Here is a 15,842-nt window from a genome sequence, read left to right as displayed (position 1 = left end):
GTGATACACAGATGAATAGAAATGGGTTAATTTAAGATGCTAGCTAGGAATATGCCTAAGCTATTGGCCAAACTGCACTGTAATTAATATAGTTTCTGTGTGAGTGTTTGGTTCTGGGTAGCCGGGAAATGAGCACGCAGTCTCTATCTACAAGTCACTACTATGAGGCCCTTCAGTAGTTAGTTTTTAGCCCCTACCAACTGAGGTTCTCCTGACTTCCTTACTTTTCTCCACTAAGCTCGTCTGCTAGCCACATCCGAGACAGAAAGATCCTACACAGTTGTCTTTCTCTTTTATTCATTTCGACAAGCCTCTTCCTCCTTATTCCCTTGGGGGTCTAATTCTTTAAGCCTTCACCCTAACTAGGGTCTGTTCAGTAGCCCCTGCCACTTTGATCTTCCGCCTGTCTCTGCCAGAGGCTCAGGACAGAAGTGAGCCACTTTCCAACTCCTCAGGGCTCACTCTCACCCTTACCCAGATTCACCCTCCTGCATTCCTCTATCCAGGTTCATTTTGCTGAACTGCAGTTACCCATTGCCAACTGCAGTCTAGAAACGTTAAACCGAAGACTCCAGGAATAATTCGTAAGTTGAAATTATTTATCATTTGTAATAATAATAATAATATACTGTTGTAATTGTTACCTTAATAGTTACTGTTAATCTCTTACAGTATCTTACTTGTAAATATATCTTCCTTTTCAGACAGAATTGTATCTGTAGTTCAGGCTATTCTAAAAACTCTCTACAGTAGCCCAGGATGGCCTTGAACCAACAGCAATCCTCCTGCCAGTTTCCCCAAAGTGATGAGATTATAGGTGTGAGCCACTATGAGCAGTTTTTATCTTTTTTTTAAATATTTATTTATTTATTATGTATACAATATTCTTTCTGTATGTATATCTGCAGGCCAGAAGAGGGCACCAGACCTCATTACCGATGGTTGTGAGCCACCATGTGGTTGCTGGGAATTGAACTCAGGACCTTTGGAAGAGCAAGCAATGCTCTTAACCTCTGAGCCATCTCTCCAGCCCCCAGTTTTTATCTTTTTATAGGTGTGTATGCATCAGGAAAAGACTGTGTGTATATACACATATACACATACATACACATGTAGGGATGCAGTTCTGTCCATAGTTTTAGGTATCCTCTGGGATCCAGAAAAACAGATCCCCCAAGAATAAAGGGGACTGCTGTAGTCCTATCAATTTCTTTCAAAACTAAAAACTGATTTGCCACTAAATAACTACAAAGGGTATTAACATAATATTTGTAAACTGTACCAAATAACACCTAAGTGAAAATTCCTGTGCGGCCAAGTGTGATATGCTTGCCTATAACCCTAGCAGGAAACAGGTGGGATCGTGATGAACTTCAGCTGTATTTCAAGATCCATCTCAAAAAATCCAAAATTAAATTAAACAGTAACAACAACAAAGCCAACCCTCCATGCACTCACAGAACCAGCCTAAGAATTCTTTTGTATAATGGGCAATGGTGGTGGTCTTGGGAGATAGAACTTGGGAGACAGGCAGAGGCAAGCAGATTCTGTGAGTTCGAGGCCAGCCTAGTCTACAGAATGAGTTCCAGGATAGGCTCAAGTTACACAGAGAAACTCTGTCTCAAAAAAACCAAAACAAAGAAACAAAAGAATTATTTTGCTTTTCTATTTCTGGATGTCACAGAGTATCTTCCTATATCTTGTTACAGTGATAAACACTGTAAACTTCTGAGAACTTCATCCATGAAGCTCAGTGGCAGAACAGCAAGGCTACCAGGACCCCCAGCACCAGCACCAGCACCACCAGTACCATCAGCACCAGCACCACCAGCACCTGTCTCTGCCAGAAGCACCAGGCTGGCTGGGGCTCGGTCTCACGGCCCCTGGGCGGCCCTCATCTCACCTGTGCTCCTGTGTGGTGTACTTGAGCAGCTCGGCCAGCTGCAGCGGGTATTTGCAGATCTTCTGCACGGGCGTGAGGAGGAAGCCATCCAAGGCGATGTCGATCATCTGCTGAAGCAGGCGGCAGGCCTCGAAGAAGTGCCGGTACTTGCTCTGCTTCATGAGGTTGGACAGCTCCACGCAGGCACCCGGGTGGTTGTTGCAGTACTCGGAGTAGATGGCAAAGCCCTCTTGCTGGAAGGGAAGGCAGCCTTGTCAGTCAGTGGCCCTGAGCCATCTGTGAGGACACTCCTGGAGAAGAGGGAGGACAGGCCAACACCCCAAGGGCAATGCATGCTTGGCAGTGGCTTTCATGCCTGGTCAGTAGGAAGCTCATTTGGGGGTGGTTGATAACTGTGTTCTTTTTAATGGTGGGTAGAAGGATCGGAGACCCTACCCCTGGGCTCACTCCAGTCCAAGCCTATGGCAGAGGGGGAGCAATGCTCTGAGGTCTGGCTCTCCATCCTGGTCCCTTCCTTCCACTGATAAACTCTGGCTTGGAGGTACCACAAGCTGTTGGCACACTGCCTAACCCTTGGGCCTGGCTTCCACGTGGTACTCCTTCTCCAACGGAAAGGCCACTGCCCACTTCCCTTCTTGCAGACTTCTCATTCTGAGGTGCAGCTATACTGCCGCCCTTCTCTTGCTGCCTGCTCTCCGGGGCTTGGGGCTGCACTCTTTCCTTTGCCCCCCGTTCCTCAAGACTGGGTGGACACTGCTTTGAAAGCCCTGTCACTGGGTTCAAGCCCACATCCCTGGCCACCACCTTCCCTCCAGTGTCAGCTGCTGGGCCATGCACCCACGGTTGCCCTTCCTTCCTGCTTCCCCTGCTCCACCACGCAGACTTGGCCGAGGCCCCCCCCCCGTGTGATTTCGCCACCCCGCCTGCTAACTCGACGACGCAGGTGCTAGAGACCACTGCTCTTTGTTGGCACAACCAGCCCTGCCAGACTTCCCTGGAAAACACCCCTTTTTAGCAAGGCTCCTTTTCTTGGCTTCTGGGCCAGCACCTGACAGGGCTGACCACGGCAGTGGGAGCAGTTAAGACTCTCCTGCCATTGAGACCACTCAGCTGCGTGTTCTTGCCCTGCCTTTGTTCGCCCCCAAAGCCTTTCCTGAGCTTCTCACCCACAAGCCTCGGCTGCTCTGGCCACACTGGTCTTCAGTGCCTCGAGGATACCTGGATACCCAGGGACCCATTCCTGCCTGCTTTCTTTTGGAACCACCATGAAGTTCCAATGAAGGCTTATCCACCGCTTCAGCTATAGCACCCTGCCTCTAAAAAACTATGGGGTTCAGCACCCCGGAAATGAGGGTACATTGCTGCCACTGGTAGTACTACCTAAACTATTCTCTAAGTAGAGAAATAAAATCTTTAAAATCTTTTGTCAGTTATAGTCAACCTAAATAGCAAGGACCAATAACTCATGTCACCACCAGAGAAACTCTGGGGCTGTGTACCATCTGCCTGTGAGCATGTGACCTTAGATCACTCACCCTCTGGAAAAGGAAAATCCCATCTACCTAAAGGCAGTACGTGAGCCAAGGGAAGAAAGGTCTGGAGTGTTTCTGGCGGAGGTGCCTTTCTATGCTATTGTCTGACCGGATGGGGCGACTGGAGAGACAGTGACTTACGTGCTGAAGAAAGCAGGATCCTATCTCGCTTAAGTGAGGTTCCTCTTTGTTGTACTGTTTCTCAAGGTCTTTCAGAAACTTTCTTTGGAATTTGTAAATGTCTTCGATGTTTCCAAAAATAGTGGCTAGCTGCGCAACCGTGAACATCCCCGTGTGCTTACGACACTGTCGGATATAGCCCTGCAGAGAACAAAAGCAAACGGTTGTATTTGTTTGGAGATACTTGAACAATACAGTTTGTTGTTTCTATTTGTGCTCTGGCCCCATGCCAAGGTCTTGGGCTGAATTTTATTCTATTTTCCGGATAGGGTCTCACAGGTAGCTTAGGCTGGTCCCAAACTTCCATTCCTCCTGACATACCCTCCTGTGTACTGGGACGACAGGTATGTGGCACTATTCCTAAGCTGGAGTGAATTTCAATCAGAGAAAAGGATTTTTATCTCTGTGAGGCCCTGATGAGACAATCACACTTCTACAACTACAATTCACCGGAGATATTCTAAAGCCAAAACCAAAGTGAAAAGCTTCACATGGATTTCAAGTTTCCAGAAGTGAGGTTCAAATGGCAGAGCCTAAAAATTCACATTGCCACAGTGTGTGCTGTCTGTATGTGCATTCAGGTTTTTGAGGGGGAGCGCGTGCGTTCATATGAGGGTCAGAGGACAACCATGGGTGCCCTTCCTCAGGCACTGTCCTTTTTGTTTGAGACCAAGTCCTTACTGGCCTGGAACTCTCCAAGTAGACTAGGCTGGCTGATCGAAGGGCCGTGATCCACGTGTCTCCACCTACCCACTGCTGGGATTACAGATTGGTGTGCCCATGTCTGGCTTCACGTTGCCTCCTTTACTAGATTCTAATTCTCCAGGCCAGGGACATGGGGGAGGTCAGTGTGTGAAGGCTTTCTGTCAAGCCAATGTGGTTCTGATCTATCAAACCACAGCCAAGACTCAAGAATATCCACACCGAAGACTCCATCCTCACCTGCTTTCATTCCATAGCACAAGTCTGTCCTTCCTCAGTCTGTGTCCTTGTAAGAGGGCTAACTACTCCTTCTCTATGCATGTTGTCAGGGCTGTGCTCTGGCTTGGGACAGTTAGTGACACAGGACGGAAAGGCTACATATGCACAGAACAATTACCTCCATAGTAGCAAACACGCTTAAACAGAATAAACAGACCATTTAGTATATAAACCACTTCCTTCTTCACGTATGTGGCGAAGTCTGTACATGCATGTGTTGTACATGAGTGTGTTGGTAGGCTTGCTCATTCAGTTACATGTGACCTCAATCACCCTCCATCTTTGTTTTTTTGTTTGTTTTTTTGTTTTGTTTTTGTTTTTGTTTTTAGACAAGACCTCTCACTAAACTGGGGCTCACAGTTTTGACAGGATTGCTTGGCCAGAGAGGTCCTAGGACCTGTCGGTCTTCGCCTCTGGGATCAGAGACACATGCTGCCGCAGCCAGCTTTTATGTAGATGCTGAGGATCCGAACTCAGGGGCTTGGGCATGTGCATAAGTACTGCACCCCAGTCCCTCAATTCCTCTATTTTCTGTGGTGATGCAGAGTGTGAGCTCAGGGTCACAGTGCCTGACAACCCTGCCTCTTAACTTCAAGGTCTCTTCCTCATCTGTGATAGGCAACTAAGAGGGTGTGTGCCCAGTGAAAACACTGTGAGGAGTTGAGCTGGGCCGGGCATTAGGCCTGTCCACGGTCGGGGCTTGGCCCTGCTTAGCCGGAAGCTGTGACTCTCCTGAAACGGCAGCCTGAAGCCACTTCAGTCACCACACTTGTACAGATGAGAGGTGAGCAGTGGCAGGCTATGCAGCCGATTCATCCACGATTGAACTTGTCCTGACTTAAGCTTGGCTCTAGCACAGAGCGATCACAGCTGGAGGGGCAGCGCTGACATCAGCATTCAGAGCGACATCGCTCACCTGATCTGGGAACTGAAAGCCAGCTTGGAGGAAACTGCCAGCCTCACATCTATTAATGGCCTGTTCTCTGAAACCAGGACGAGACTACTGAATAACAGCTAGACATGGTGGCCGGTGTCCATAATCCCAGGAATCACTACACTGTCACACTGTCTCTCTGGCTCTCCGCTACCGTGTCTACCAATTATCAACTGAAAACACCATGGCAACATCACCAAATAGGACCACATTTTCATCTGCAGGGAAATGACTGGGCATCCTGTCTAGGGATCTAAGGAGACGCATGGGGTTGGAGGAGGTGGCCGCCTCTGACTGGCACGTACCTCACAGATGTCCTTGAGGTGCTTGATGTACACGCGCTCGGTGTTCATGATCTCCTGGATGACGTTGGTGCGCATCTGCTGCTGGCTCTCAGGGTGCTTGTAGCGGGCCTTGCTGCTCTCCTCATCCTGCTCTTCCCCATGGGAGCTGCTGCAGCTCTCGGGCAGCTCCTCCTGGTTGACTCGAAGCTACAGGTCACACACAGGAGGCAGGTGGCTTAGGGAAGCGGGGGCAGTAGCAGAAACAAGGCAAAGACCTCCCGGGCACCTGCTCTCTGTGCCGAGTTATCAAGGCACGGTGCCTTCAAGAAATATCCATGGGTGGCACCAATGCCAAATGGCTTGTTTGCTTTCATTAAGATCCTCACTATCACCGCCTTACTTCCTACAGGTCCGGCTTATGTGTGATGTTAAACACACAGACAGAAGAGCTGGGCCTGAGGAAAGACTGAGATCTGCCTCAATCTCTTCTCCAGGTCCCTTCCCAAGAACACCCCTGGAAAACAGAGGACCACACTCACCCTCACGAAGCTCGCAGGGAACCAGGCCTCTTTATCTTCATTCCGGCCCCACCACCAGTCCTTGTTAGAGGCTTCCAGGACCTGGATGACATCCCCAGCCTTGAAGCCCAGTTCCTGGTCATCCATGGTCACATGGTCCCACAGTGCTTCTGCACAGACCACGCTGCCATCACTGATGAGCTGGAACGGAGATGGGAGAGCAAGCTTAGCATTCAGCGACACGGGCAGACGAGGAGCTGCGTGCTAGGTATGCTTTCTCAGGGTGGCGCGCCGCCTTCTACTCTGTCTGGAAGAACTTGTGCTGTCTAGGTAAACTAGTCATATGAAATAAGGCGAGGAACACAGCATCAGGTAGGCGCCTGTGACCTGCTCTTTTAAAGGGAAACTCAGATCAACCTTAAAAAGGTTGATACATGCTAAGGGTGGTGACATCTATCTGTAATCCCAGCACATAGGAGTCTGAGACAGGAGGATCACCAGTCCAAGGCTAGTCTGGGTCATACAGCAAGGCTGTCTCAAAAAGCAAAGGTGTACGAAACCCCTTGACTGACAATGGGATTCCACCGTGGTTAAGTCATCTAAGTCAAATAAAACATGTGTTTATTACATCCAGCCGCCGTATGTCAGTACTTACTTAGCCTTTTGCAGTGAGGCCCGGAATACTCCTACAAGCCCACATAATAGGAAGTAATCACATAATGAAGTGCAGAGTATCACCTGAGCCACCGAAAAGGGAGCTGGGGGGAGGGGTGGTTAATGCAATGTAATAGGAAGACAACAACACCTGACCAGGAATAAGGGACACACGGATCGTAGTTCTGCCATTTGTAGTAGGAAAATCACTTCACCTTTTCCTCTGAACTGCTGGAGATAGAACCCGGAGACCTGTGCACTCTGTGACTGAACTACCCTGCCCTTATGTAAGACAGGGTCTCCGTAAGCAGCCTCTGGAGGCCTTAAACTCGAGCCTCCTGCCTCAGCTTTCAGAGTTATTGGCGTCACACACACACACACACCACCAGGCCCAGTGTAATTCCATGTTCTTACCTCAGGGTGTCTGTTAAAATACAGACAAGTGTTTTCCATTTACCTCAGAGATCAGCTGTGAGGATCACTGAGACAATGGGGCTCATTGAAAAAGCTGAGAAGCCAGCCCTAAAGACCGGCGGCCCTTTACCTTAGCACGTATGGGGAGGGCTGTCAGTAACAAACAAAGCTCAGTTATAGATGTGTCCCTGGACAATGACAGAAACTCAGTGTCGGAAATCAGCTAGCCAGAGCCGCAGACTTCAGGACATGCTAAGAACTAATCAGAGGGCCACAGCCTTGAGAATCAGGTATCTGATACGTGTGGGATCCCAGTACCTCGTTGATGGCCAGCTGCTCCCCGCCTGGCTGCAGGTACCGAGGGTTGGCCTGGCAGAGCTCTTCATAGCTGAAGTCCTCCTCGCTGCCATTGTCATCCACTAAGGCCGAAGACTCTGCACCTCCATCTGAAGAGACTGCCGGGGAGAAGCCAGAGAAGACATGTTTTCAAAGACGCGGGCATGGGGGCTCATATCTGGGATCTCAGCACTCAAGAGGCAAAGGTAGAGGGACAGCAGCAAATCTGGGGACTCATCGAGTTCCCGATGAGCCAGGGTGACAGGGCAAGACACAGCTAACAGCCATCCATTTATAGGGTCAAACAGCTGGCCACTAGGAACACTCCTCGTGGAAAATGGCCATTTTCTCTCACCCAGAGTAGGGAAGTGTTAGGAAATTCCCTGTGAAACCCTAACCCTGAGGTGGCAGCTGGTGCCAAGGGCAGCTAGAGTTCAGTGCCCCAGCACCTTTGGCGATACTGCCAACAGTTACTGGGAGTGGAGGGAGAGGGAATTACGTGTGATGTAGTGGGAAATCCACTCCAGAGTGGATATAAAGAATACAGGTAACAGTCAACTACGAGGGTTCATAGCTGGGATTCCTGAACCTGGGCTGAGGCAGGAGGATCACCATGGCTTAGAGGCCAACCTAAGTTACCGAGTGAGACCTCGTTTAAAACAAAAAGGAACAGGAACATAATAATGTTCTCAAGCAATGTGTTGATGTTCCTGAAGTAAAGAGCGTGAGAATGTCATCACTGTTGATAGTCAGGAAGCATAAAGAGCGTGAGAATTTCATCACTCTTGAAAACATACTCTTCTGCAGCCCATAAGGGAACAGAAAACCAAGGCCAGAGGTGTCCATGGAGTCAGCGTGGGCTGATCTTCCTCTCAGGTCACAGACCCACAAGGAATGGTGCTCAGTATCAGAAATGGAAACCGTGGGCATCTTCACCAGGACAACAGAAAGGGAACGTCAGATATGGAGGGAGTACCCAGAGCGAGGGACGTGGTCGTGGGTGCTGGAGGAGAACCCACACCTCCACTTCACTCAGACAGCGTAATTCCTAAGTCCACATTAAAGATTCGCCTTACACCCACAGAAAGGTGCAGTCTTCACTCCTCAGCAAGGAACGTCTCTTGGCAACAGACAGAGACCAATACAGAAAACCACAACCAATAGAAACACAGAGTTGTGAAGCCCAGTCCCAGTGGACACGATCTAGAGAATGCTCCCGCACCTAAGGCTCAGGGAACATTGGTGGAAGAGGGGCAGGAAGCTTGCTGTGAGCCCGTGTTTCCTAGTAATAACCAAGATACACATAAAGTCCCACCAACACGACCACCCAAAATGAGCAGAAAAGGACAAAAACCAGTAGATGGATGGGGGAACCTGTGAGACCTCACCCCTATATGAAGAACTACAGACAGCTAAGGAATGCCGGGAGTGGGAGACGCAGTCCTCCCCAGGGGGGAGCACACCCATTGGTTATCCAGTACCAGACGGTCAGCCCTACAAACTTACACACAAGTAACACTATACAGACTGGACAGGTTGTATGTATGCATTTAGGAATATAATGTGTATATACATATACACATATGTATGTAATAGTGAAAAAGTCTTAAATTTGAAAGAGGGCAAAGAGGGGTCTATGGGAGTGTTTGGAGGGAAGAGGAAATTATATTAATTGTATTATAATATAAAAAACTTTTTAATAATAATCGATAAAAATATGGGGGTTCCATTTTGGTCTTCACTTCCAAGGATATCCATTTCTTATAAACATGGTTGCAAAAAAAACTAAATGGAAATTTCCAGAAATAACCCCCAATGTCTGCCTACTGGCTTCTACTTAAGGTACCACAGAGAGACCCAATACTCAATGCATGCTAGGTAAGTACCCTTGATTCTGACGGTCTATGTTTGTCATTACTGTTGAATATCTTTATTACTATTGTTCATCTGAACCTTGTGCCCAGAGCACAAAGAAGAAAACACAGCATATGCCAGATTTGGTCTGAGGTTTCTCTTATGTAGTAGGAGGCTGCATGTTCGTATCCCGGCTGCCCAGACCCAAAATAATCGCACAGAAACTATAGCAATTACAACACTGCTTGGCCAATGATTCAGGCATATTCCTAGCTAACTCTTACATCTTAATTTAACCCATTTCTATTAATCTATGTATCGGGACATGGTTGTGGCTTACTGGTAAGGATCTAGCATCTGTCTCCTTCGGCAGCTACATGGCATCTCCCTGACTCTGCCTACTTTCTCTCTATGTCTCTTCCAGCCTGGCTGTATTCTGCCCTGCTATAAGCTGAAGCAGCTTCTTTATTAACCCGTGGTAATAAAACATATTCACAGCATACAGAGGGAATCCGACATCACATGTATCCACAAATGTGTCTTCTGTGGCCAGGGGTCCTCTGGGTAAGGAAAGGGGAGAATGGGAGAAGGCAGGAGACTCCCAGAGCCACAGAAACCCATGAATGCTCTTGCAGTGTGTGGTTGTATGACTGGTCTCACTACACATAGCCCAGACTGGTCTGGAACTCATATTCTCCCACCTTGGCCAAGAGCTGGGTCACGGGAACGTGATACCAATTGTCTCCTTTCAATGCTTCCAGTCAGGGGACAAAAAGTTTGTAGTCCAGGGTCCCTTTACACTGCAAGTTTCAGAAAGATGATTTTGGCAGGCTGTGCAATAGGAAGGACTGAATGATTCTGCTGAAACAGAAAAGGTAGGAGGGCTGAGGACAGAGGAAGCTGCTGCAGTGAGGGGCAGCAAGGTATCAGCCTGGGCAAAGGGGAGCAGAGCCGGTGTCCGTGAGTGATGGACATCCTGCTCAGGTGGGGAGCAACTGCAGATAAGCTCAACAAGGGTCTGGAAGGACTGGTGAAAGTGACATCGTAGGAAGAAGCAGTGTTGCGTGAAGGAGGCCCCTCTGCGGCAGCCACCCCACCCTGGCTCGCCCCATCCCATGAGCCTCAACTCAACTCGGTTTCTTCCAGCAGCATCTGACCTGGCTGGACCCGCTCACAGATCCGTGCTTTCTTGCCTTGCTTCCTGAGGCTGAGGTCCCCTGACACCTGCAAACCCACAGTGTTGCTTTAGTGACCCCACTTTCAGAACCAGTTCAGAGCCTGTGCCCAGCTATATACAACAGTGCTGTTGAGGCCCCGGATGCTGGTGAGTCCATGAATTCTGGACAAGCTGATGTGGTGCAGCTGAGCTGGGCCTCGGGCCCCCAGTGGCTGCTGGCTGCCTGCAGCATCCAGTCCCTTCCTCCGAGCCTCAGCTCCCATCCCTGATGGCTACAAAGTAGTGAGCAGCCTTGGAAGTACCTCGGGAAGTGAGTCAAGGTGTTCCTGAACTTAAAGGCAAAGCCAAGAAGCTCAGAAACACTCTTAGGAGTTCCTACGCTGTCCTGAATCTGGTGTCTTTCTGACTCCTCAGGCAAAGGGCAGGGGTAGCCACTGGGTGTACATGTGTCTGCAAGGCCTCAGCATCTGCAAGCTTCCCCCTCCCTTCAGGGATGGGGGAGGGGAAAGGAGGCGGAGAATGAGGTCTTGAGGAAGTCAGACCTCGGCTGTCTGAGAAACACACTTGAGGCCACAGGACAGTGTCTGTTCCTTTTCAGTCCTACCTTCCATCTCCCTTCTGTGGTCACAGGCCTTGCAGGTGCGGAGTGGACAGTTGCACTGGTACGTGATCTATTGCACAACCCTGGGGTGTAAGTGTGTGGGATGCCGAGGAAGGAAGCCTTCAGGAAACGAGAACAGGTTTTCTGCATGTGTAAGTCAGCATCTCAGGCATCACAGACAGCAGTAGAGATAAAAGCCTTTGTGAACCCGAGGCGGGGGTGGGAAGGTGGGAGGTGAGGAGGGCGTGGGGGTCTGCAGGGAAGACAGCGGCCTGTAGTAAGACCTGGTGGGGCTCACCCAGGTTCACAGCTAAAAGGTTCTAACGATCGTGGGGGAGCTGAGCATAGACAAACCCTTGGTCTGGCTGGGGCCCAGGAACCTTTGGCTGTCAGCCAGCAGCGACCTGGCACTGCCCAACACCACCAGCCCCATTTCTCCTTATCACATTTCAGCAGTGGCTGAGCCAGATTTATAAAAAACAAAACAAAAGAAGAAGAAGAAGAAGAAGAAGAAGAAGAAGAAGAAGAAGAAGAAGAAGAAGAAGAAGAAGAAGAAGAAGAAGAAGAAAGCTCAGTCAGAGTCCTGAAAACAACACTTTCTCCCTCAGAGAACCAGTGAACAATGTTGGCCCAGTGAGAACCTTGCCACCCGATCTGCCTGTTGCTGGGAAAATCAGTCTTTTTTTTTTCTTTTTTAAGCCAGTATCTACCATCTACAACCCATAATTCACAGGAGTCTAATAAAAGGGATTCACTGGAAAGAGGGCTAGACTTCACAGGAGACAGGGACACAAAGTGACAAGGTCAAAAGGCCAAATGGCCTCTGAGCTGCGGCCATAAATGCTTACGAGAATGAAGTGGGTCGTGGGACAGACTCAGCACCACAGTGAGCTCTTGCTGAGTACTACAGAAGCAAGGTGGGTTCCGTGAGCCCAGGTACACGGACTCTGGCTCCCCACCAGCTGACTGGGATGGGCGTGGCTAGAGGCAGAAGACATGCAATGTGTAAGGAAAGATGACTGGCATGACAACAAGATGGCCAATCCTGGCAGTGAGGACCACGCCAACCTCCCTACATCCATCCCACATGGGTACACCGGTGTAAGCTGCAGGGCAGGGATGATTCCATGTCAATTACATGATTACTGCTGGGCCGGCTTCACTTTCCGGCTAAAGAACCATGGGCAAAGACACTCAGTCCCTTTCAAGTTGAGTCCCGCCATCTGTAAGGGGAGCAGGTTTTCGTGTTTTATATACTCCAAGGCCATCCTTCCTCTCCTGCCTTTCACAGCCAACCTGGACTCTGTCTTCCCCTCCAAAGGGGATAAGAACCCAGCCATCTCCCACCTGTCTCCCGACACTAGCCTGGGTCATCCTAACAAGCTCGCTCAGCTACCCCTTGCTGGCCTCCCTGCCTGACCCCACCCACTTCCTGTTTCCAGGCAGCAATAACATCACTCCTCAACCAAATTGTGTCTCTGCACATGAGCAACAGGGGAGAGTCAAAGCCCCGAAGTTCGCCACACACCCACACCCTGTCACCCCGGTTCTGATGGCATCCTGATGTTCCCCGCCCCACATGACACTTCTCTTAAGACTCCTTCTTCTTGATCATCCCATTTGAAAACCATATCTTCAGGCAGAGGCAAGATGATTGCCACAAGTTGAGAGGCCAATCTGAGCTAAGTATGGAGACCCAGTCTCAATTAATCAATCAGTATAAGTAACTAAAAGCATTCTAAAAAAAATGAAACTGGGGGCGGGCAAGACGGCACAGTGGTAAAGACCCCCACAGCCTGGCCCGAGGACCTGAGTTCTATCCCTAGGACTCACATGGTGGATACAGAGAACTGACTCTCACGAGTGGTGCCCTGTCCTCCAGACACACGTGCATAAACAATAAACAAAATGATTAAAGGGAAACTCTGCGGAGTGCAGAATATTCTTTGACTAGGCGCTGTGTGGTGGGACCTCAATGGCCCATATCTCCTCCCTCCCATTCCAGGGCAGCACTGACCACCTCTGTGATGGCCGTAACTGGTAACCAGATAGAAAAATCTGTGTGACGGTGAACCTGGACTGGCACCAACACTTCAATGCTTCTACACTGCTGTGGGAGTAGCAGGAACTGCTGAACCCTATCCCTGGCTCCCAGTGTTTAACAACAAACCTTCCTTCTTCGCCTTCCACAACCTTAATGATATCTGTGATTTTTGTCGCTCCTAACCCCTAGGGCTCTTAAGTTCCCAGTCCCGTGGGTGAGGCATAGATGCTTTATTTCTGCATGTCCTGCATCCCATGAAAACACCTGGTACAGAAGACACTTCATGCTTTCCTAACGGCTAGTGGAGAAGCAAGGTTCCAAGAAGTTACATCTGAGCCACACTGTGCCAGGCCAGGCTAGGATGGACACCAGGCCTCCTTGGGATCACAGCCCAGCACCCGCCTCAGATGATGGCTGAAAAGCCCTGCAGTTGGTCTTCATCTACAGTAGTCTCTCGTGCCTCCCAACCCATTCCCTACCCGTGCTCTATGCTGCTTCCACGGCGAACTCAAAATCCTGGTCTGAGGCTTTCACAGGAAGCTCCACAGGGTTTGTTTTTTTCTGCAACATCCAAGGCCTCCTGGGATGGATGAAGCCGACTTCATTCTGCTCCAGTGGTGTGGTTGGTGCCAGACATTTGCAGTGAATCATTTTCAGCAGAGCTGAACGCTGCTAATGGGAAAAGCGGACCTGAAAAGCCTGGCGTGAGCTGATGTTTGCCAAAGCCCATGCCCACCTCTGTGGGCAACCTCTTCCCCAGCCGGGCCTTGCACCTCTGCAGTCACTCCCTACAAGCCAGGAGAGGCTTCAAATTCCTCTGCCATCGACGGGAGTTAGTAAAGGTGACTTGTTAACTCACAGTCATTTTTTATAATAAGTAACTAATATACATTTTCAAAATGTACTCCAGCAAGACCAAGAGAAATCAGAAGAGAACTGCTTGTTTGGGCTGGGTGTTTAGAGACAAGTCTCACTATGTTGTAGGCCGGTTCCCGCCTCCTATCTATCTCTTTCTCTCGATGCTGAGATTAAACGCTTATACTACCACCAACGGCTAAGGGTGTAATTTTTAAAAAAACTCCAGCTTAACCCCTTTAAAGCACAGTTAAGCAGTGTTGTGCTGACAGCTATATAAGGACCTCTGGAACGCTTTCATCTTGCAAAACTGAAGCCCTATACAAACGCTAACTTCCTTTCCTCCCTCTCTCCCCTGCCGGCTCCTCGGCAACCACCTTTCTGTTTCCTGTGTCTGTGACTCTACTTCAGATAGTTTGTGTTCAGACCCATGTCGCATGAGCCTTGCTGTGGCAAATGCTTCCCTCAGCATAACACACACATGGCCTGCCCATGTTGCCCGAGTCAGAAGTCCCTTCTGTCCTAAGGCCACGCGTGCCTCCCTTTCCGGTTTGCTTGTCTGCTTCCATGTGGATGGACATACTGGGTGTCTGCCCCTCCTGGCCACGATGAACAATGCTGCCGTCTGCATGAGTACACGCATCATCACTTTGAAGCCCTGTTTTCAGTTCTTTGGGTTCTGAACTCAATCAGAATAGTGCTGGGGTAGCTCATTCTGCTGCAAGATTTTTATATTGTTTTCTAAGGTGGCTACATCAGTTTACATCAGCTAGCTATATAATTTCTTTTGCTGAAAAATTAAGTATGGAAAAGATACTTTTTCTCCGTGGGACATTCTTTTATTGTTGTTGTTGTTATTATAACATAAGGGAGCTGGCTCAGTAGTTAAGAGCACTTCCAGAGGAGCTGGGTTCAATTCAACAAAACAACTGTCTGTAACTTCAAGATCTGATACTCTTACACAGATACATGCAGGCAAAACATCAATGAAAGTAAACTAAAAATAAATAAATTATTAAAAACAAAAACAAGCATAGCTACATCACTCCTCACTCTCCATAGTCCATTCCTATGTCCCCCAAACTCCCTCTCAAATTCATGGCCATTCTTTAATTATCATCTGTCTCTGTATCTGTTTCTCTTTCTCTCTTTCTCTCCCCCCCTCTCACACACACACACACACTAAACCACAATATAACCACAACCTTGTGAGTCTGTTTAGTTTGCTCCTATGCACTGATTCGATTTCAGGGCTGACAGCTTGGAACTGTATAATCATTTCAGAGCCCATCCCTGGAGAAAACAAATTCTCCCTCTCTCAGCAAAACAATCCTGCAAACATGGAGTCAGGGCTGCCCAAACCAAAGTCACTTTAAGATACCCAGACTCGCCGGGCGGTGGTGGCACACGCCTTTAATCCCAGCACTTGGGAGGCAGAGGCAGGCGGATCTCTGTGAGTTCGAGACCAGCCTGGTCTACAAGAGCTAGTTCCAGGACAGGCTCCAAAACCACAGAGAAACCCTGTCTCGAAAAACCAAAAAAAAAAAAAAAAAAAAAAAAAAAAAGATCCCCAGA

General features: G+C 49.0%; 1 protein-coding gene across 8 annotated transcripts in view; it reads right to left on the bottom strand.

Moving 5' to 3' along the window:
• Positions 1–15,842, bottom strand: part of Spata13 (spermatogenesis associated 13) — a 285,474-nt gene that overhangs the window by 12,180 nt on the left and 257,452 nt on the right. For 7 of the 8 annotated variants that reach the window (XR_012908001.1, XM_075950253.1, XM_075950254.1 and 4 more), the window contains 5 exons: positions 7,719–7,855; positions 6,354–6,533; positions 5,836–6,021; positions 3,577–3,756; positions 1,904–2,136 (listed from right to left, as the gene is read on the bottom strand). Coding sequence is in view for 7 of the 8 variants with exons in the window: in XM_075950253.1 (XP_075806368.1) it covers positions 1,904–2,136; positions 3,577–3,756; positions 5,836–6,021; positions 6,354–6,533; positions 7,719–7,855 (916 nt within the window). In the remaining variant the exon portion in view is untranslated. Of the gene's footprint in view, positions 1–1,903; positions 2,137–3,576; positions 3,757–5,835; positions 6,022–6,353; positions 6,534–7,718; positions 7,856–13,891; positions 14,003–15,842 lie in introns of those variants that run through there. The other variant, XM_075950258.1, reaches the window with a different exon arrangement.

Source organism: Microtus pennsylvanicus, chromosome 15 (genome assembly GCF_037038515.1).
Source record: "Microtus pennsylvanicus isolate mMicPen1 chromosome 15, mMicPen1.hap1, whole genome shotgun sequence".
Classification (NCBI taxonomy): Eukaryota; Metazoa; Chordata; class Mammalia; order Rodentia; family Cricetidae; genus Microtus; species Microtus pennsylvanicus.
The sequence above is the reverse complement of the archived record's forward strand: the minus strand, read 5'-3'. Positions and strand labels throughout refer to the sequence as shown.